Source organism: Simochromis diagramma, unplaced genomic scaffold, assembly GCF_900408965.1.
Source record: "Simochromis diagramma unplaced genomic scaffold, fSimDia1.1 OVJJ01000385.1, whole genome shotgun sequence".
Lineage (NCBI taxonomy): Eukaryota > Metazoa > Chordata > Actinopteri > Cichliformes > Cichlidae > Simochromis > Simochromis diagramma.
Window position 1 is genome coordinate 473,647 of NW_024386751.1, and position 23,097 is coordinate 496,743.

At 45.9% G+C, this 23,097-nt stretch overlaps 2 protein-coding genes across 6 annotated transcripts; one reads left to right on the top strand and one right to left on the bottom strand.

Annotated features, from left to right (window-relative positions):
• Positions 1-3,573: 3,573 nt before the first annotated feature.
• On the top strand, positions 3,574-11,663 carry LOC120727870 (myb-related protein B-like). Of its 5 annotated transcripts, none has more exons than XM_040022461.1 (16): positions 3,575-3,851; positions 4,497-4,542; positions 5,247-5,340; positions 7,058-7,129; positions 7,287-7,382; positions 7,469-7,689; positions 7,761-7,920; positions 8,000-8,155; positions 8,237-8,365; positions 8,601-8,705; positions 8,864-8,991; positions 9,078-9,171; positions 9,251-9,340; positions 9,640-9,828; positions 9,928-10,028; positions 11,196-11,656. In XM_040022461.1, exons 2-15 carry the CDS (start codon positions 4,526-4,528, stop codon positions 10,015-10,017), a joined length of 1,641 nt encoding a protein of 546 aa, XP_039878395.1. In that variant the 5' UTR covers positions 3,575-3,851; positions 4,497-4,525; the 3' UTR covers positions 10,018-10,028; positions 11,196-11,656. The 5 variants fall into 5 exon arrangements, with proteins under 5 accessions (XP_039878404.1, XP_039878395.1, XP_039878387.1 ...); XM_040022453.1 differs by lacking the exon at positions 3,575-3,851 and adding an exon at positions 3,903-4,228; XM_040022470.1 differs by lacking the exon at positions 4,497-4,542 and having other exon boundaries at positions 3,574-3,851; positions 11,196-11,658.
• Positions 11,664-11,791: 128 nt separating this feature from the next.
• LOC120728354 (myosin IC heavy chain-like) lies at positions 11,792-18,593 on the bottom strand. The gene is made up of 5 exons (XM_040023190.1): positions 17,180-18,593; positions 15,283-15,326; positions 13,765-13,932; positions 12,665-12,759; positions 11,792-12,174 (listed from the first exon to the last, which is right to left on the bottom strand). Exons 1-5 carry the CDS (start codon positions 17,244-17,246, stop codon positions 11,937-11,939), a joined length of 612 nt encoding a protein of 203 aa, XP_039879124.1. The 5' UTR covers positions 17,247-18,593; the 3' UTR covers positions 11,792-11,936.
• Between the last annotated feature and the right edge of the window lie 4,504 nt (positions 18,594-23,097).

Sequence of the window (23,097 nt, forward strand, 5' to 3'; positions counted from 1 at the left end):
GTTTAAATATAGTGTGAAACAATTAGCTATAGAAACGGGAAAGAAAGTGTCTGCCCTACGCGTATGTGAACAGAAAAATCTAATTGAACAAATTCATTTATTATGTGGTAAACCCTGTATGACTGCGGAAGAGTCAGAACGCTTACAATCTTTACAAAATAAGCTAGATGAGGTGTACTTGATTAAAGCTAAAGGAGCATATGTAAGGTCTAGAACCAAGTGGATTGAACATGGAGAAAAAAATTCATCTTATTTCTATAGTCTAGAGAAGCGTAGACAAACAAAGAAAAAAATAACTAAATTGAGTAAGAATGGTACTATAATTGAGGAACCAAACAAAATAAGTGAGGAAATTAACATGTTCTATAGTAATCTGTATAAATCAAGAACTGAAAAAGAAAATGCAGATATCTTTTTTGATATGATTAAAGATCAGGTAAAAAAATTGGAAGAGGATGATAAAACATGGTTAGAAGAAGATTTGAAAATATCCAAATTAGATACAGCTCTAAAACAAATGAAAAATGGAAAATCGCCTGGAATCGATGGTTTAACGATTGAATTTTATAAAACCTTTTGGCAAGACATTAAAGATTTGTTATTTAATGGCTTTTTGGATTGTTTAAAAAATGAAGAACTATCCCCAACAATGAAAACAGGATTAATAACCTTATTACCCAAACCAAACAAAGATTTACAAATGCTAGACAATTGGAGACCCATAACACTTTTATGTAACGACTACAAATTATTAGCCTTAGTATATGCAAATAGGCTTAAAAGTGTCCTAACCAAATTGATTGATGAATGCCAATCAGCGTTTATTAAAGGAAGGCAGATTCATAATAACATAAGATTAATATTAGATATGATTGACTATCGATCCTTTATTAATTCAGAAAGTTTAATACTATTTATTGACTTTTTTAAAGCATTTGATTCAATAGACCATAATTTTTTATTTAGATCTTTAGAACTTTTTGGATTTGGAAACAAATTTTGCAAAGTGATCAAACTGTTCTACAAGCAAATTTATAGTTATGTTTCGCTCAATCCAGGCATAAGATCTAGGATAGACATATTCTGTGGAATTCGACAGGGTTGCCCAATTTCTCCAAAATTATTTATTCTTTGCACTCAATTAATGGCTTACCTCATTGTGAACCATTCAGACATCGAAGGAATAAACATTTTTGATATTGAACTGAAAATAAGTCAGTTTGCAGATGACACAGTAATATTTTTAAAGGATAAATCAATACTCGAGAAAGCATTGAATGTCATTTCAATTTTTTCTAAAGCTTCAGGCTTGTGTCTGAACCTAAAGAAGTGTGAACTTTTGCCACTTTATGATTGTTTGGAAAATAGCATGAGGACGATTCCAGTGAAAAATGAAGTTAAGTATCTAGGCATCTATTTAGACAAAGACATCAACACTAGAGAATCAAAAAACCTAAAAGACAAAATTGATGGCATGTCCAAAACACTAAATCATTGGTTGACGAGAGATATTACAATTTTTGGACGCAATCTATTATCCAAATCCGAGGGCGTCTCAAAGATGGTTTATCCAGCATACTCACTATACATTACCCCGAAAAGTATTAAAAAGATTAACTCTATAATCTATCAATTCATTTGGCGCAATAAAACACATTACATTAAAAAATCACAACTTGTCAAAGATTACGCTAAAGGTGGTATAAAGTCAATTGATTTTCAATCAATGGTTGGAGTATTTAAAATAAACTGGATAAAAGCCTTCCTCTTGAAACCTGACTCCATATGGTTCCATATCCCAAAAAATATTTTCAAAAAGGTGGGAGGGTTGGATTTTCTCCTGAAATGTGATTTTGATATATTGAAGTTGCCTGTGAAACTGTCAGAATATCATAAGCAGGTCTTGTCTTATTGGAAGATGGTGTTTGCCCATAACTTTTCACCACATTGCTCCACCTTGTGGAATAACAGAACAATTACAATTAATAAGAAGTCATTGTTTATTAAAGAGTGGTTTGAAAAAAACATAATCTTCATAACAGACTTACTTGATGAAAGGGGTCAGTTTCTCTCAGTGGGTGTTTTTAATGCTAAGTTTAACATTCAGTGTTCCCTTAGAGAATATGACAAGGTTTGTAAGGCAATCCCCTTACCTCTGTTGAGTTTGATTCAAGGTTATTTGTATTACTCTAAGGCACAAATTAGTCTACCTTCTTTACATCTAAATCAGATTCCTTTGACGGATAAAAACTGTAATAATAAAACCATGAACAAGATATTTAAAAACAAATTATTTCACGACTTTAACAGTAACACAAAACTAAAAGGGAGTAATGTTAAAATAACGAACAAATATACGCACTTTTTAAAATGGCCTATCCCCCCCCAAAGTCAAAGAAATGCAATTTAAAATAATTAATGGATATTACCCAGCAGCTGAAATGCTTAAAAAAAGGTTTGGGTTTGAGGTAGAGCCATGTGGATTTTGTTCACAAAATGTGGAAAGTATTGATCATTTGTTTTTTTCCTGCTCAGTAACAACTGATTTTTGGCAAGATCTAGTAGACTGGTTGAGTATAAGAATAGATGGGATGACCCCACTGACTCTAACACAAGTTTTATATAATAATGGTGATCCATCTAAGGAACTGTCCATGCTACACAAGGTGGTGATAATTATGGGCAAATACCACATACACAAATGCAAATGGCAAAGTAAAAGACCTTCCCTAACTGTATTGAAAATTGAATTAAAATCTTTTTTGTCATCTTTAGAATTACTGAGGGATTCATGTAAAGAGGCTGCTTTGATATGTGACAATGGGACTCAATCTCTATCCTTTTAATGATTGTGTTTATGGTGTACTAAGTAAGCCACGTGTATGTTAAAGTGTTCGCAGAAAGGAAACTGTTATATGTCATAAAAATGGCCTTCATATATTTATGTATATGTATATATGTGTTTTGTTTTTTGTTTTTTTGTTTTTTTTGTTTTTTGTTTTTTTTCGTTTGGTTTCTTATTCAACCTTTTCAAAATGTTGTTGCACAAATGTTGTCTCCCAACGAGAGATTGTAATATGTGCATAAATTTAATTAAAGTATTAAAAAAAATAAAATAAAATAATAATAATAATGATATTTGGGGAAATCGACGGCGCATTTGGAGTATGCATTTGAAGCACACTTCGAATTGGGACAGCCGTCGTCGCGTGGCGGTGACGTAACCGCACTCTAAATGCACTTCAAGCGTGCGGTCTCAGGGACACAGCCCCTGTAATCTCTCAGGTGTCAGGTGAAAGTTTCTGTCTCTAATGAAGGATCGTCTTGTTGCTGTTAGAGATGTAACTTGCCACTGAGCTGTCATCTTCACCTTTAATGACATCCAGCATCCACCTGTAGAGAGGCGTGGTCAGAGTGAAGATGGGTGTTTTTATAGCATCATGTAAAAAAAACAAACCTTGAACAGTCAGCGGGACAACAAAACAAAAGAAACCAGATTACATTTCAAAATGAGTTAGATTCAGTTTGGAGATTTCACTTCATTAGTAATATTATTTAAATTTCAGCTTGTTGTTATCATGCTGATTGTTGTAATTCTGACTGTATCCGTACAAGAAAATAATAAAACAGACTGATCACAGAGAAAACAAAAAACCCAGCAAAAATAAATACGTGAAATGAAGAAAAAGGACAACGAAATAAAATTAAAAATGAATGCATTTGCATGCAGGAGAGAGGAACAAGGGGTACATTAAAAAAAATTAAACCGCGATATTACGTCATCGAGGCCTCCCCAATCACAGAACGAGACTTCCAGTACTCTCACGTGATTCTCCTTCCAATTGTTGCCGGTAAGTTAACAGAAAAACGTTTTGTTTTGTTTTTTTGACTAGTTAAAGGGAAAACCGTCTCAGACTGGACCGCTGCTGTACGGGACAGAGGGCCCAGAGAGGCACCGAGTTAAAGTTAAAGTTTCTCTGACACTTTAACGCGGTTTGAAGTCTCCATCCCGCGGCTCTCGGGTTAGCCCATTGCTAACGCTGCTAGCCTAACCGCCACCAACGGCCAGCCCCGTGAGGCTTTTACTTTGAAAGAGTCTAATTTTAAATGAATTTTAATTAAAATCTGCTAATTCAAGTCTGAGGAAATCTGTGGGAGAAAGCTCTGAATCATTTAAGGGAACAGTCAACAGGCAGCGCTGAAAGCGTTTGAACACATCAGTCTGCAGGTATTCAAAGGAAAACCATCAAACTACAGTCTCTTTTTAATTTAATTTAAAAAAAGACATTGACATTACAAAAAGAAAAAGACAGAAAAGTGAACCGTTAACACCGAGAAGAATCGAGTCTGATTCAGTTTATTTATTAGAATTAATGAAGTTCACAAATATTAAAGACTGAATACTGAGGTGGAGATTTACTAGCATTAACTTGTGTTTTGTTACTGTATCTGAAATGAAACAGTGTGTGTGTGTGTGTGTGTGTGCGCGCGCGCAGGTCTTCGTGTTTCCCTCTGAGCAGCAGAGATGAGCAGCAGGTGCTGGTGAGAGTACAGACACACACACACACACACACAGAAACACATACACACACACACTGGCTGTTTCCACAGATTCAGTTATCGATCGTCCCATCGAACGATCAATAACTGAACAGTACTCCTGTGTCGCCTGTGTAGGGGACAGACCTGGTTCTGCTCCTGCAGGGTCAGGTCAGAGAATCAGACTCCTCTGACCTCTGCCACGTTAGCTGACGTCACTCTTCTTCATCACTCTGGTGCTCAGTTTAAGCCTCGGCAGCTCCTCTTCATCCCTAAGCTGCTGCCCTGTGATTGGCTTTCTATATTTGCGCTGAGGAGCAGTTGAGCAGGTGTACTTGATAACGTGTCCTGGCGAGCATGCGCAGATTTCATGTCTGTGTCTGATGTGATGTCACCGTGATGCGTTTTATCGGCTTGACGCTTCCAGGTGCGACCCCGCCCCCTTCATCGGCCACAGTGCGTTCTGTCCCCACTGGCGTCTGACCTCACCTCTGTCTATTTAAAACACTTCCTGTGTCCAGTGGGCTCTTACACGTCACCTGACATTGCAGCTGCTTTTATTTTGGTACATTTGTCATTGCCTCTCCCCAGTTCCCACCAGCAGGGGGCAGCAGGTCACACTGTAGAGAAGTTTACTGATTTTAAATGACTTGAAGTGTTATGCAGAGAGCTGCGTGCTGATTGGCTGCGTGTGTGTTCTGTGTCAGTATGAAGGGTCGTTCCAGCTGTTGGGCACGTAACGGCCCGGGGGGTCGATTCTCCAGAGCCGCTCTACAGAAGCCTACCTGGACAAAAGACGAGGTAACACACCGACGCAACACTCTGTGCACATCCTGTGTCCTTTCACAGTAAAAGCCCTCCAGCTGCACACTTTTATTATGAAGGCACAGGAATCTAAAGCTCTGAGTCAAACTGGGGGACGTACTCCAGGAAACAGGGTTAGCTAACAACTCTAAGATGAAGTGGTGGGTGGGTGTTACCATGGTAACAGACTGTGTGACCTAAGCTGCTCGCTGTTGTCTCGGACTCCTCATCGCATCTGGATCTACAACCAAAGGGTGGAGAGTCCCGGGTACGTGGGGCTCTCCACCCTCTTGGTGAATGTCAGGCACCAGCCTAAGCAGAGAAGCTAGACAAAATGAAATGGTCATAAACCGCACCTTTCTTATAAAAACCGACTGGAGGGCAGATCCAGTCTGTTGCTACGGGCAACTGATAACCATCAGTAAACTGTGCCTGTACCAAAATCGATCAGTGGCCCAAAATGATCAAATGTTTTGTCCCGTTAGAGACGATCATGACGGTCAGCACTGACACGCCGTCATGTGATTAAAGTGGAGGCTCTGCTCTTTATTTACCCGTTGCCACGGTGAAGCTTCTCTGCTCGCGCTCACAGCTGACTCGGGGTTTGATGTCCCGCTTCCGTGTGTTTGACTTGTCCTGGTGTAAATCCAGCTTTAACCTCACACGCGTGTTAGCGGGTGAACTGTGAAAGCTCGGGCTTTGGTCATTGTTTATCAAACGCAACGGTGCAGCCGATTGGCTCAGACCGACGTCGCACACTTTGACTGAGCATGCTCGGACGTAGGGCAGGGCGATATGACCAAAAATATTTATCACAATATACATTTGAAAATTTGCAATAACGATATAATTGACACCAGACAAAATGCTTTACAACTCCACAAGTTTATTAGTGCAAAAACCCATCAATGTATTTTCACTTAAACAAGCAGCTGTTTTTTATCTGCATTAAAGTTATATAAAAACGTAACAGTGCAAACTCCTCGCTGACAGTTTAACCAAAAGGCATTTCCAGTGGAAACTGGCCGACATATCCTCAGCATAACCATGTATAACATCCACAAAACTTAAAGAGGTTATACACACACAGTACGGTAACATTATGTTGAAGCACAGTACGTATCACTCCGCGAGGCTCCGCCTACGACAGCCGTAATGCTCCCACAATCCATCGAGCTGTGCGGCTTCGTAGCTCAGCAAAGTCGTACTGAAACATTTGACAGATTTTCGAGCGCCGTGCACATAAAATCGTTTCGAGGTCAGTAAACACAACCAGAGTTCATACATAAGGCACACGGGATTATAAGGGGCTCTGTCGACTTTCAGAAGAATCAAAGGATTGATTTTAAGTGCGCCGTATTTTCCAAACAACACGGTAATAACGACGGCCCGCTAGCATGCGCTACCAAAAATAGTGCTTTGTTGTGTATCTGAGGGACGAAAGCTAAACCAGTTCCACACCAGTGAAGCTGCAGCATTTTTACAAACCAGTTCTGGTTCATCGTTTCAGTCAATGATCCGCTTTCACTCTTCTCGTTCTGCGTCGCCGCCATGTGCGTATGAAAACAAAGGCACTACGCATGTGCGTTTTACCCATATTCTATCGCCATCTTTCATTTTCCTATCGTTGCCCAACATTACACCGGTGTCACCGTGAACGGTATGATATGGCCCAGTGTGGAGGCGTTACCGAGCTACTGCTCTCCCTCCTCAGGACGAGAAGCTGCAGCGGCTGGTGAAGGACCTCGGAGCAAACTGCTGGTCTTCAGTTTCCCTTCATTTCAGAGTGAGTAGTTTGATTTCAGGGTCACTCAGGTTAAACGACCTGTGACCTCAGCCGTGACCGGGGTGAGAGAGTAGTTCACAGACCGTTACAGTGAAGGTGAGGAAGCGCCTCGTGGCTCTGCAGTTTGAACATACGCCACCTTCTGTGTCTGCCTCAGGGTCAAAGGTCACCGGTGGAGTGTCAGCGGCGGTGGCAGCAGATAAAGAATCCAGACCTGGTCAAAGGTCCGTGGACGAAGGAGGAGGATCACAGGGTGAGGACCGTCACATGAGCGCCCCTTAGAGTCAGACCGCCGTCGCATCCGTCATCGCTCATGCGCCGATGTCACTTCCTGTGCAGGTCAGAGAGCTGGTGCAGAAGTACGGCGTGAAACGCTGGTCGCTGGTCGCCAAACACCTGCACACCCGGAATGGGAAGCAGTGCCGCGAGCGCTGGCACAACCACCTAAACCCGACAGTGAAGAAGACCAGCTGGACGCTGGACGAGGACCGCGTCATCTGCCAGGCGCACAGGCTGCTGGGAAACCGCTGGGCCGACATCTCCAAGCTGCTGCCCGGCAGGCATGGGAACCCGTGGGGGCGGGTGGGCGGTGCTCGTGTGTGGTTACCCGCTGACCTCTCTGTGTTCTCAGGACGGACAACTCCATCAAGAACCACTGGAACTCCACCCTGAAGAGAAAAGTGGAGAAGGAGGGATACCTGCAGGTCCTGCGCCTCCACGGCTCCTACGTCGCCTCCACCTCGGCACCGGCATCCAAGAGCTGCGGCCTCCCCTGCAGCATCCCTGCAAAGGTCACCACCTGCCCGGCACTATCTGTGAGGTCAGAGGTCAGTGGCGTGCTGGTAGTAATGCTGACATGTCGTCCTGCAGGCTGACAGTCTGTCTACCTCAAAGGACGAGTCCAGCTGCGCCTCCGGCAGTCAAAGCTTGTGCATGCGCCACGGGAGCTCCGCCCATCTGTGCTCCTCCTCCGCCAGATCTCTGAGCACGAGCGGACCGGTAGCGTCCGTGGACCTGATGGAGGCGGTAACCGTCTGACTGTCAGACTCGCTGACGGCTCGCTGTTCTCACCTCTGCTCCACCTCTAACCTGACTTTTTAATCGTAGAGCCTGGAGACATGGAGCCACGAGTCAAAGGAAGTGACATCATCCCTGAAACAGCCCCCAGCACTGCTGCCCGTCTGCCCACGCAGAAACGACGGCCACCTCTCCACCATGGGCCTGAAGGAGAGCAGCGTAAGAGCGAACACCTGCTGACCTCACAGTGAAGAAGGCGGGGTTTAGTTTAGAATCAAATATTTAACAGAAAGCAGAATCGGCAGCAGTGGGCAGCACGAGCTAACGCCTGGCAGGTGTAACCGTGCCGCTCGGCGCCCTCACTGACCTTGGCGTAGCAGCCGAACTTCAGCTGCGGGTCGAGCCGGCAGAGGGCGGCGTGCCGCTTTAGGTGAAAGCCGGTGTTTGTGTGCAGGTTGCAGGTATGAAAGAGCAGGAGCTGGACGGCGAGGACGACTGCTCATCGCCCTCGTGGAGCAGAAGCAGCCAGATGGGAGCTCTGAACTTCTCTCCCTCAGAAGTGAGTCGAGCGGGCATGGGCGGAGCGGGCGTGTGCGGAACGGGCGTGTGCGGAACGGGCGTGTGCGGAACGGGCGTGTGCGGAGCGGGCGTGTGCGGAGCAGGCATGTGCGGAGCGGGCGTGTTCGCTCTGCAGCTCTGATGTCTTCTCTCGTTTAGTTCTTCAGTCTGTGCGCTGCTGACAAGCTGAAGCTGCGGTGTCCACCTCTCACCTCCACCCCCGTCTGCGCCCTCCAACACCCCGTCCATCAGGAGGAGGCCTGCCCACAGTGCAGCTCCAGCACGCAGTACGCCCACCACCTCACTCGCTCTGAGCACGCCACAGTTCAATGTCAGTATTGATGAGTGAACTGAGGCGGGCTGCTGTGTTCAGGACGCCCCCAGAGATCCGAGAGAAGGTCAGAGTGTCGCTGACATCTGCTCCTCAAACACCCACTCCTCTGAAGATCAGTGCGAGCCCGGGCGAGGTGAGCCGTGCTCAGTATGAATCATCAGGCTCAGTAATCAGCACGTACTCGATAATCAGCTGCCGTCCGTGTCCCTCAGGTCTCCGTGTCTTCCAGTCTGACGATGACTCTGATGTGGGAGGACCGGAGCGTGGATCCTGAAAGTCAGCAGTCGGGCAGCAGCTCCGAGGTCAGACGCTCCTCACTAACATGTCGTGCTGTGGACAGGTTAAAGGTCACTCAGGGAACAGGGAGACATCGGCGGTCGAATCGCCGCTCTGACTGTGCTAACTGCGTGAACATGGGATCACCGAGGGCGACCTCGCACACGAAGTCGCTGTGGCATGCCGGGTTGCCTAGTAACGCCATTGTTTAAATCCGTTTTAATCTGCTGCGCTAACATGATGCTCGTGACACAGACGCACACACAGCAGGCTGTGGTTACGCCGCAGGGCTGCACGGGTCTGACCTCCGACCTCTGACTTCCAGGTTCAGGGCGAGAGTCTGCTGACCTCCATCCTGGACGTGCAGGTTGACCCCACCTCAGCTCAGCAGCAGCAAGTCCAGGCAGAGTGTGGCTTCTCCCTCGACAGCCCCCTCTCAAAGTCAGGGTTGGACGTGTGGTGGAGCCAGGTGGGCTACCTGGACTCACCTGAGTGCCCCACCCACCCCTTTGAGGTAACAACCTGAACCCAGAATCCCAACAGGTCACAGCAGGTCACAGGATTAAGGTGTGTGTGTGTGTGCGTGTGCCTGTGTGTGTGTGCGTGTGTGCAGCTGAGCGGTGAGCTGCAGGTGGTGCTGTTCGGGCAAACAGAGGATCAGATGATTGTGACGGAGCAGGCGCGCCTCTTCATGGAGCCGTGACCTTCATGCTGGTACGTCTGCTCCTCCTCCTCAGCAGCAGCTCAGCCCAGTGATGGAGCAGAAACAGGAAACGGAGCCATGGTGGAGCAACGCCATGGCTGTGTTTCCTGTATAACATGTTTCCTCTGCTGCGACTGGCCCGCTCGCTCAGTCAACCATCGACTGCCTCCACCTGCACCTGTGAACGCGCTGATGTCACAGTGACTTTTGTACCGGGGGCCCAAAGGCGTTTCAGCATGGCTGCTTCCATGGTAACGCTCAGTGATGCACGCTGACAGGACTGCTGCGTTCACTGACTGCCGTCTCTGTGGGAAACACAGAGCTTCTAGCGGCAGGTTGTCTCTGAGCTCGTCGCGTGGTGTCTGCGGTAAGGTCGCCTCGTTGACCTTACCCCCGCCCGCCCTCTTCAAATCCAACAAACGCTTGTGCTGCCGTCATTTTAAAGATATGAATGCAAGTTTCTGGAGGTCGCCCGATGTGACCAAAGAATTATTTGGACATTTTCATCACGTGGAACAAAGACAGACTCATACTTTTTATTTTAAGGTGTCCAAGCTGAGGCCTGCTGAACGTGACACTCACCAACAGAGCCTCTGATGGGGTCCGGCTGAGACGCACCGACCCTGCTAAACATCTGCAGAAATGTGCTGTTAATATCTTTAAATGACAGCAGCACACACAAAATCAGCTGATTGACGTGTGTGTGTGTGTGTGTGCGTGCGTGCGTGCGTGCGTGTGCGCGTGCGTGTGTGTGTGTGTGTTGGGGGGTTGACCTCTGATGACCGCTACAAACTTGCATTCATATCTTTAAAATGATGGCAGCTCACATTTGAAGAGGGTGGGCGGGGCAAGGTCGCTGTGTCCACGCAGGAAGTCTTTGCTTAGTGACATGCGCGTGACATCTTCTTACCGTGCACACACGCAAACTCACCTCCATGTTTGCGGGAGTCAGTGGCGACCATATTTTGATGATGCGTACGGGCAGTTTAAAGGCACAGACACACGTTTGAATCTCAGACTGCAGCATCGTGGCTTCGCTCGCTCACAGCTGTGCTTTTAGCTGCTTGGACAGACGGCTGAGCAGAAGGACGGACTGACAGCCGAGGCGTTCCCCGTTTACTTTGTCCTGATCAGCTGACTCAGTGTCTGACTCCTCCTCCTTCTCTCCTTTGTTCCAGCTGGTCATCCTGAAACTTCAGAGCGTGCTCAGCCTCAGTCGGCCCTCCAATCATGAGTGTTTCAGCATCAGCGCGGCCTCATCAGCGTGTGATGTTTGACTGACTGACTGTTTGTTTGTTTGATTGACTGATTGATTGACTGATTGATTGACTGATTGATTGAGGAGAGGATGATGGGATCTTCACGTGTATTTTAACGGATTTTAACCTTATAGACAGTTTTTAGTGCTGATTTTATGAACTGCTCCTTTAAACGTGTAAAACTTTTGATTTCTTGCTTGAAACATGGCTGAATGTTTTTAACACTTTGCTCTTTTAACCCTCACAATAGATTTATTGATTGTATTGATTGTCATGTATTGATTGATATTGGAATGGATTTTAAATGATTTTATTTCTTTTTTTAAACATCAAATTTGTGAAGTGACACAAAAACAAAGTGACCGTACAGTTTTAATAAAGCGATGAAGCTGGACCGGTGTCCCGACCTTTTTCTGAAACCTCAGTGAGCGTCTCTGACAGTGACGGTGGCTCCGCCCCATCTGAGGGGTCCAGCTGAGGCTGACGTCGGGCAATCGGGGCTGACTGGGAGGTTTTCGATGGACAGGTGACTCCATCGGCCTCTGAAACTCGCTTCAGACTCGAGCAGATGAAAGAGGGCCTCCCAGTGACCTGGACCTGACCCCTGGGACTCCTGGGTCACATGCAGAGGAGGAGGAACAGGAGGAGTGAACTCGGGGTCTAGTCCGGCTGGAAGGCGGTGTTCACGGAACCGGTATCGGAGGTAGGATGGTGGATGTGGGTGAGATGCGGGCAGCTCTTCCTCCTGGATTTGGCCAGGACTCGGTGGAGGAGGCTCGGAGATCCCTGAGGAGCCGCGGAGGAGCTTCCCGTTCCTGCCGCCGCCACTGAGGGCCTATCGAGGCCGAGCGGGCGGCGGATGCTGTTCTTCCTGAGCAGCTTTGGGGTGCTGCGACCGCTGAAAGGAGAGAAAGTCATCAGGTGCATGTTTCACAGTGAAAACAGCCGACTCACATTCAGAGGGCTTTATTTTATTTTGGGCCCTCGGCACACACAGTGAGTTTCCCCCAAAGTTCTCTCTGTGTTCTCGCCGACGATCGGTCCTGTCAAAAATCCATAAAAATCTAACTGTATGTTTGGAACCGGAGAACCTCACGTCACAAGAAATCAACTACAGAGAGACAAAAGGACAACAAATAAAAGCTTCTGATATAAAATAGAAGTCACATTAGTAATAATCTGCATTTAAACGCTGAACTTTGAAAGTAAACTGCATCCAAACAATAAAAAACATGCAGTTCTAAAACAGTCTTTAGTAATAATGGTTCAGTATTTAAAACAATAAAGAGTCTCAGTGTTTGTCCTCAAACAGCAGCTAAACCCTCTGATTGTCTCTGCTCAGTGTTTCAATAAAGTTTTGTTGCTGTAAAACCTGTTTTTGTAGTTACCTCGTGCAGCCACAGGGGGCGCCTGCGGTCAATACAACTGCTGGTACTGAGCCTCTCCTCAGCAGTGTGGGCGTGGCTATGGAAGACGCTCCACCCTGTGAAACAAACACAGGAATACATCACTGCTGGCTGTGAGCCAATCAGCTGCTGAGTTTGTTTTAGGTTACAAACAGAAGCGAGAGTTTAATACCAATGTTTGCTATTCAGGGTTAAAGTCATTTCAACACCTGAACACCTTTAAATCTGGTGAAGATGTGACACAGGTGAGCAGACAGGTGAGCAGATGGGTTGCAGCTCCCTAAATTCAGCTCAAATGTGAGTTAGTATATCGTAACGCCTTTAATGAATTATTGGCAGTTTAAGAAGTTTTTTTTTTTAACGGTTAAAAAGTGTGCCTTCCTCTTATCAAGCCCATCTGTCACAGAGCTACAGGTAAGGTCCACCTGGACAGGTCACCTGTCAGCACAGAGGAAACCAGAAGAACTCAGACCTCCTTTGTTCTCCTCTGAAGTAAATGACGTTTTCTTGCATCAATAGATAAATGAATGTTGGAACTGCACAGGTATTTTTAAAGGTGTACCTGGAGCGTCTACGAGCCTTTAATCCCTCAGAAGCCTGTTTAAAACTAATCTGTGGTTTCCATTACTGCTGCCAGGTACCAAAGGGATTACCAGGTGAAAACAGGCTGGCCACGTTAAGGCTGCGCGTCGTGTCACAACGCTCACTTTAGTTTTTGCTTAAAGGCCAAACATGTTGCTGCTCTTCAGTCATGCCTTAAATCAGAGGAAGGTCTTTTCAGGGACCTGCTTTTCAGAGTCAATTCAATTTTATTTATATAGCGCCAAATCACAACAAAAGTCGCCTCAAGGCGCTTCATAGGTACAGAGAAAAACCCAACGATCATATGACCCCCTATGAGCAAGCACTTTGGCGACAGTGGGAAGGAAAAACTCCCTTTTAACAGGAAGAAACCTCCAGCAGAACCAGGCTCAGGGAGGGGCGGGGCCATCTGCTGCGGCCGGTTGGGGTGAGAGAAGTAAAGGACCTCATACTGGTTGAGGTGGAGTTTCTAATCCAGTCGGCCAGGTGAGCGCCGTTACCTGCAGCAGCTCCACACAGGCGGCGGGGAAGTAACCCTCATCCCCGTTCTTCAGCCGCCCGAACCACCACGCCTCATCTTCCTTAAACAGAACCTGGACCAGGTCCCCCTGGTTCAGGTTCAGCTCCTTCGGCCAGCGGCCCCGGTACTGGATCCTCGCCACCGCCATCTGCCAGTTACAGTCAGAAGTGCTTATGACTATATCGCCCCCCAGAGGATCAAACCGGAACAGCACTTTACTCTCTAAAGAAAGTTCATGAAAAACTCATGGAAATATTCAGAAAACAGGAGCCGTTAGTTTAAACGTCATCATTCTGTTGGTGCATTCGGCTTTTCAAACCATAATATAATGATCAAAACATAGTTTAGAGGTTTCAAAAGTCCCAGTAATTTAATTTCTGATTTATTCATGTTTTAGAACATTAAAAACGTGTTAACATGTCAGCATTTTGTATTTCAAAAGGTGGTTTTATATCACAAAAACACCATAAATCCTGCAGATAATAAGTATAAATGCCCAATAAAAGAAGATGAGCTGTAGATGTGTTTAATTCTTGCTTTTCATAAATTTAAACGGACAAATTCAGTTTTAAAGTAGTTTAAATGTTAAAAATATCGTGCAGATGTCATGGTTATATTAGTGCGTTTAACCAACGTGCGGGTTATTTAAAACAAATGGTCTTTGAACTTTAAAGGTTTTCACTGAGTTAAAAGTGTCAAAAGCACATTTAAAATCAGTCTAAGAGAACGAAATCGATGCTTTTATGAATGAATGTCACTCTGAGGACGCGTGTGTGCGTCTTTAATCGGCTCAGCAGGCTGTGAATACACAGAGGTCGGAGGTCGTGCTGATGTAACACTGATTAGCCTCTCTGGTCCCGAGCCAGAGCCTGAACCCTGACATCAAGACAAACGGGTTATTAAGCTGGACTCGGGCACTGAGGTGGCTCCGCCCATTTTACCTTCTGCATGTTTTCATTGATTCTTTCACCTGTGATGTGTTTTGGTTTCTCGACACTGGAGTGTTTTTATCGGCTTTGATCAGTAACCTGGCAGCTGTTGTCTGGTGGGCGTGAGAAGACCGAGAAGTCGGGAGGCTAACAAACGTTCATCGTCTCATGAACACGAAACAGGAAGAAATACTGAGAAACCTTACGGAGGAGCCCGACGTGCCTCAACAAACAGAGACTACTGTACTGCAGAGACACCAAACATTTGTTAACGTGATCGTTTCATGAATATTTCCTGTTCCAACATCAGTGAAATCCAACACCTCACAGTTCGTTCTCGTGTTTTAGTCAAGTCATCTTTTCTTTCATTTGTAAATTTGACCAGGATCTGCTGTTATCTCTTTTCAGTGATACAGGTAAACTGCTCACATGCCTTTCAAAATAAGATGTTTCTTAGTTTCAGATTTTCAGAATAAAGGTTTGATGAATGATGCGTTCGGATGAAGGTTTTAAGAGTGTACTGTTGGAGCTGTAGAAATGTTTCCCACGTGACAGGTGTCGGGTTTTACCTTCTCTGCTCCCACATATCTCGTCCTTGTCCTCGACCTGCAGACTGACAAACACAGGAAGTCACATCAACCAATCAGCTCATCAATACAGATCCCACAAAACTCCTGTGTGTGTGTTTGTTCCTGTTTTACTGACATTGTGGGTCATATATTTGTGTACACAGTGCTTCTGGGCACAAAAAGCTTTGGTTGGTAATGATAGTGATTCATGGTGTCAGCTGACATACGAGAAGGTTCGGTGCGTTTTCAGTTCACCCGAGAAAAGAAGCCGATCAGATCTGTGCAGACAGATTAAAGGATCAGAGACACACTGGAAGATGTAATCTGTGTGATTTAAGGAACAGCTGATTTTCTGCTGCCTCTCTTACTCACTGTTCTGTCCAAAGCGGCGAAGGTCCGATGTCATGTTTTTAACATCCACCAGGTTGCCAGTTATCTGTTTCACACCTCACCTTTCCACGGATGTCTTACCCTCTCCTCGTGTTCAGTCTTATAACTAAAGATGTGTCAGGTTCACCTTCGAGGGAACGGTCTCTGAAGCGAGCCTGATCGAAGCGTGTGGTTAAAATGCTGCTGAAGGTGTTCACCGGTCACCTGGTAGATGGTTGTCAAGTACAAGTGTAAAGATGGCATCACTTCCAGCTGCTTTATTGCATTCAGCGGTCCGAGACGGATCCTGGTCAGACTCTGATCCTGGTCAGAGTCTGATCCCAGGAAACGCTGCGGCCTTCAGGTGCTTGGAAATGCCGGGAAACAGGATCAGGCTGAATTAGAGCAGGAAGTGAATGTTCAAGGATCAAACACACCCAAGACACATTACAGGAAGTAGAGCGGTGATATCTAAGACCTTCACGGTTCACGAAGGAGCCGTTTAACTTTTCCTCACTGCGAAGATCAACTTCCTGTTGATCCACTCGCAGCTGTCCTCAGACCTTCTGATTGGCTGATACCTGGCAGGACTTCACAGCAGTGTAATCTTTATCACGCAGGGTTCACATGAACGGGTGTATTTGAACCCAAAGACCGACCACTCTGTGAAACCCGCTCGGGTTAACTCGCTCCACACGGAGTGATGATGAAGCTTCAGTTTCCTGAAGCAGACTACGGTGGTCTGATATCGCATCATCGAGGCCAAAGGTCGCCGTCTGTCGCTGAGCTGACGAGTCGCTCTTTGCTGAGAGTTTTCTCCGTTTTTCTTCATAAGAGCATCGCCAGATTTTCAGGTCTTTTCCTACAAACAGGTCATTTATAGCCTGAAGTTGACAGAAAAAGTTTTAATGTTGGAACTAAGAAACTTGATGTCAGCGGCGTGTTTCAATGAATCAGCAAAAAACCCTCGAAAACTGTAATAAAGCTGTTCACCATCTGCCGCCCAGCGAGGCGATGTAGAGGGCTCAGCTGCGAGTGAGAGACTGTGGGCGTAAAACAGCGATGAAGAGCCCGTGACCGCATCATCGTCACGCTCTGATGAAGACTCAGCGGAGAGTTCAGACGCTGGAGTCTGTTTGGAGATCGTGGCATCCTCCGGACAGCACTCGGCTCAAAGCAGCATCAATGCTGATCCATGTCTGCGGGTTCAGGAGCGACAGCGTGATCATCACACTCCAGCTGCTGAACACCACCACCCACTGTAACATCTGGAGCTTCATGAAAGCAGCACCACCACGAAGAACAGCTGGCTTCAGCAGCAAACACACCAATCTCTGTCGTCGTCAGGCGTCGCTGCAGTCAGAGAAGCTTTGAACGTTGTGACGGGCGCGTCTGACCCAATCTGATGGTTTAGGTCAGATTCATGAGAAGGGCACCGCCCATCAGCACCCGAACTCGGCATTGACACAAAGCGCGACTCGAGGTGTTAAGGTGTGTCTGCTGAGAGGTGAAGGTGTGCTGCACTCACCCTGGGGGGAGAAGACGGTGGTATAAACCTCGATGTGTTCGTTGCTGTGTCTGTAGATCTGCTGCATGTCGTCTGCTCACACACACACTGGCTGTGGGTTTAAATACCTGCAGCAGTAATCCTCACACACACACACACAGCTCAGCACATTTATAACAGGACACGATGAGTCAGAGAAACTGGCCCACCGACAGATCTGCTTCTCTGAAGGCTTACTCTGCTCACAGAATCAAATCCAGAGTGAGGCTCCTGCTACAGGAGGCGTGGCCTAAATGGAACAGGTGACAGAAGCAGCCTGCTTCCAGTCACCAATCGCTTCCTCTGCACTGACGAGTAAAACCACCTGACACCTGTGGGGGTCCCCTTTAGCCAGGTGTCTCCCTTTATCCTCTCCCCTGCCTGTTTGTCATTTTGAGTGGAACAAAACAGCAGCTTCATCTTACACCTGACAGGTGTGCCATGCAGGACGTCAGCTGATCGATGAAACCCCAGAGAGGAGGGCTGTCAGTACACTGATTATCAGCTCTCTCTGTTAACCCCGGCTCTCTGCGTCCGAGCACGTCAGGTGACTCTTCTTCTTCTGTGAGCGCTGCCCCAATCAGAGCCGTGCTCGGACGACGATGATGATGATAAAACTCTGAGAGGTGAAGCAGCTGAATCTGTGGCAGAGCGGGAAAACAAAGATCTGACTGCTGTGAATGAGTCTGTTTCTGAGCATGCTCAGTGCTGCGGTTTGTTTCTAAGGCCTACATTACAGCTGCGAGACTGTAGCTGTGTCCCAAAACCTAACAAGTATCTGGTAACGAATAAAGTGAAGGAAGTCTCATTTAAAATACTGCATAAATTTTATCCTGCTAATCATTATATGACGAAGCTCAAAAGGGACATAAATGTGAGCTGTGGATTTTGTGGAAGCCATCCTGAGACTGTGCAGCACCTCTTCTGGATCTGTTCATACGCTGGAACATTTTGGAAAGACTTCAGTAGATTCATTGCTGGACATCTCTACAAAGACTTTACTGTGAAACGGGAAAATGTTGTATTTTGTTTCTTTCGAAGGCAAAAAAAGAAGATGTTTACTTTATAATAAACTTGTTAGTTATCTTAGCTAAATTTTATTTTCACAAATGCAAATACAGTAACAAAAAACCTAATTTTAAACATTACTATAATGATGTTTTATGTTACATAAAATTGATTTGTGGATCAATTAACGAAAAGGCTATGAAAACTATTACTGTTTGTAGTAATTACAAATTATTGAATGTATGTAATTCTTTGTATTACACCCCCTGGCATATGTTAATTTTGTTCTGGTTGTATACTAGTGATGTGCGAATCATGAACGAATCGTTCAGTACTCGAGAAACACTTTACTGACTCATGAATCATGATTCACAAGCCCAACTGACTCACTGACTCATCCCTGTTGCTGTTAGCAGCAATGTATCTAGCTTATAATTAAAATTGTGGAGAAAAAAACAACATCCAGTATCCTAACAAAAAAATTTCTGCTCTGAACTGGAAGAAAAAAGCCTGAGTAGAAGCTCACATCAAGAAAATAGCTCCTCGGTTCACAGTAGCATCGCTCTGCTAACATGCTAACAGCACATTTGAGCTACTCACCCCCTCCCTCCTGGCTCACAGCTTCTTCTTCTTCTTGGTTGGCAACCAATATTAAGGCGCATTACTGCCCCCTGGCTCACAGCTCAGTGGACATTTAGATGAGAAAATATATATTTAACACATTTAAGGAAAATACTATTAAAATAAAAATAAACAAAATAAATGTTTATTAAGCAATTTTGATAGGAAATTGCTTAATTTTTTTAATGTTTTTGCTCTTTTTTGCTCTATAAAATAGTTGTTTTCTTTTAGAATCATTCATCTTAGCAGTGGGATTTACATGAAAAGAGAAACAAATTAAGTTTGAGTGAAAATGTACATTTTTTGCACTCTCTGGTCGACTGACTCAGTGAATCAAATGACTCAAAAAATGCGATTCACTTTGGTGAGTGACTCATTAAAACTCGATTCAGTAAAAAGAATCAAATTTACCATCACTATTGTATACATGTTCTGTATACTGTTTCTTAATAAAGTTTAATAATTTAAAAAACAAAACGTCGGCTGCATCCTCCGGAGGCCGCATTTGAAGGCCGATTACGTCACAGCCAGGCGACGAAGGCTGTCCCAATTCGTCGACTCCTCCGAATGCAGCCAACAAATGCGTCCTCCTTTTCCCCGAATTTGAAGGATGGGTCAGGTGTGTCCTTCGTGGCCCACCATATCCCAGAATTCATAGCACGGCCCAGCCAAACTCCAGTTTCCAACAGTGGCAGCAGGTAGTTAGTTTTTAATATTACTCTTATTAATCTTTCTGGGTCACAAAATAAACTTTTAACATATTTTCAGGCGAGAATGTAGCTGTGTAAACATCAAATATCTGCTCGGTTTATCAAGATATCACATATTTGCAAAAGTGCTCCGAGGTTTTCAGAGACGTCTGTTACCCACCAGCTCGATAGCTGACCGGGGGGTTCAGTGGTCACTAAGATAACTTAAAAATGTTATTGTTTGGCTTTTAACGGTGTTTTGTTTGTTGGTGAGTAAATCGGTTTGGCTGAGATCAAAGTTATTAGATTAAATAAAACTTTATTAATCCCCTGGGTGGGTTCCTCCGGGATTTTCACACAGCTGAATAAACGTCAAACAGAAAACTGATTAAACAGAAGTGTGAGACGGTCGAGAGTTTACTCCAGTGTCCTGTTATATTTTAGACAGCAAGGAGCAGACGGCCGAGTTTATCAAACTCCACCGAGACAGCGGTGACGACAATCTGAAGGCTAGACCGTCCAATTTCACAGCCTCGCACTTCCGGCCTTCTCGGTCTTCGAAGGACCCGGCCCACGTAGACCGCGAAGGCCGGGTCCTTCGAAGGATGCAGCCGACGTTTTATATCCATGGAAACATGAAAGCTTTCTGTCCCACGGCCTGCCGGAGGAGACGTGACATCAGATCAGAGAGTTGATCAGGTGTTCAGGTGTGTTCTGTGTTTGCAGCAGTGTGAGAGTCTCTACCAGAGTCACACAGATGAGCTCAGGTGTGCTCTGTGAGGCGTTCAGGGTCAGTCCGTCTAAACACGTCACATCAGATTTATATAGCAACTGTTCCTGGATCAGATTAAAGGGGATTAAAAAGGCCACACAGAGGCTCTTCTGAGAAACACACACACACAAACACACACACACGTTTTCCTGTCTTAGTGGGGACATTCTGTTTCTGAGGTTCCAGGAGAGGTACGAATTGCGAGTGCAAATTTTGACCTGATTTTTCTTGCTTTCAGCTGATCGCTCAGTGTCATGTCAATCACACATGTGCTTACACAGGGACCTGAAGAGCCTTTCCAACGGCTCCATGGACCTCAGGGGAAAGCAGTGTTGGAAACGACACGCTCTTCACTGCTCGGGACAGTTACAAAGCTTGAGCGATACATGTTTTTATTAAACATTTTAAGATAATACAACAAACTCATTTAGAGGATATGAAGTCAGAGAGATATGTGCTTTGGAACAACAAGCAGGCGCATCAACGGCAGAGCGCAGCTTCACTCTGAGTTTGTGGTAACTCACAGCGATGGTCCGCGTCAGCCCTGACCTTGTGTTAAAGTAATACTAAGGTAATAAAGGTATTTCTGGTGTAGCACAACTTTATCCTTTCAACAGCCACCCAAGGTTAAATAACTAGCTACAGAGATCCTACAGCTTCAAATTGTATGACCCTTCCAGGACCTGAAGCTAAGTAAAGTGCCCCTCCCACATCCAAACCCATCTGTTCTCTGATTGGACATTGTCATGTGATTGACATGACATTGACCAATCAGCTGAACTGATTCAAAATTCGTACTCGTAAGTTGAGAGTCACACACAGCCAGGGAACCAGAGTTTGACACGTAGCTTTCTGCTTTCTATCTGTAAGCAGACCTTAACAAAATAATGTGTAACGTGTCTAAATACTTTTACAAACACACAAATTCTCCTCTATAGATGCACAAACATGACATTTTCAGATTTTTTGGTTTACAAGGTTACAAAACTCACAACTACGCAGTCTGATTTACAAGTTCAGAGCATGGATGAGGACAGTTTGAGCCTGTAACGTCTGCCATGTCGGTGCAGGACGACGCAGTGAAAAGGCACAAAAACACAAAAAGGTGCACAGAAGTTCGTCTGCTGCATACATGCGTGTGCGCTGAAGGACGTGCTGGTCATGCTGGTAAAACCCTCAGTTGTTCATCCTCCACAGTATAAACGTATCTCTGCTGCTGATGGTCCACACAGAACAGTCTGAGCTCCTGCAGCCTGCACATCACCTGAAGCTCTCTGACCTCTCACCTCACTCAGGGCCTTGAACGTCGGTTTGGTGGTAACCCCCTCCTCCTGAATGTCCTCTCCTACAAACTGGTCACTGCCGGTGTTCACGCTGAGCCCAGCAGCTCTGCTGTACAGAAGCTGTGAGCAGAGGTCCTCCTGTAACCTGTAAGCCAACGTTCTTTAGTTTTTCTCCCAGGAGCAGATACACTGCTTCATCTCTCTGAGGTCAGGCTCAGAGGCTGTGGCAGAGCTGCATGTGTGCACAGCTCAGCTTCACCGAGTTTGTGGACGCTTTAAAGTCCGTTAAGACAAAAACGTGTTTCTGTTAGAGACGCTCCTCAACTCTTCCCTGTGGGATTTTTGCTTTTCTTTACGTTTTGTTGCATTGCACACGTCTCATTGAATCTCCACGCTGCACAGGGGTGTGGTCTCTGGGTCTGCTTCTGGTCAGACTTTCACCTCATCACCATCCAGCTCATGTAAACACTTTGTTTTTGAAATGAAGATGCAGATGAAAGATCTCAGTTTTTCCCCGCTGTAATTTGTGAAAGGTCAGAGGTCACTGCAGCAGGACGGAAAGGTGAGGAGGCAGAGATATAAACACTGGGATGGACTTCCTGTTGGTAAACCTGACGGTGAGGAGACACATCGACCTTTAAACAAACAGAAGCAGGGCTTTATTCTGTCTTTACTTTGGAGTCACAAGTTTACTTGAGCATCCATTGAAGCAAAACCGGAACGACACCTGCAGAGAGTCCAGGTCCTGCAGGTGACGAGGCCGCGCTGCTCGTTATACAGTAAGTGGATCCTGACAGAGAGTGTGAACGTGGCCGCCGACCTGCTGGGAGTTCCCCGAGGAAACATCCGGTGAGCAGGAGCTCTGGAGGAAAGGACCGAGGAGACGATAGCGCCTCTGTTTGCGTCGTCCTCCTATTTAAAGGCCGTCTGCCCTCAAAGCGTTTATGGTTCATTCTCACTGGGAATAACTGTGTGACCTCATCACTAATGGTAGCGGACACGGCGCTGCTCCGATGTCCACCTCGCTGAGCTTCCTCCTGCTGCAGCACAAATATCAAAGCTGTAAATTCGTCCCAACTGTCAGAGCGTTTTCAGACCTCGCAGCAGATGAAGGTCACACGCCGAGTCCACAGCCGGGCTGAGAAAGGTCACGTTGTCCTCACGCTCGCCGCCTCCACCGCCAAGGCCGCCCAGCCGACAGGAGGTGATCGGCTGTCACAGTCAGAGAGAAACAAAACCGTGTTTCATGTTCATTCCTCCTGAATTCTTCTCTCCACAGCTGGAATGCCACAGGACCGACCATCGCCCTCCGTCTGGATCACTTCCTGTCAGGACGTGGAAATCAGTGGAAATATTTCTCTGTACAAATGCAACGAATCGATCAGCTGATCACTGCAGCTATGAATCCTTCCAGCTGTTTGGCTTCATGCTGACTGAAGAAGAGGAGGACGATGAAGGTCACCTCTGTCCTCATCAGGAAACAGAACTGGAACCACAGAGAAAGTAGCTGGACAACATCAGCGTCAT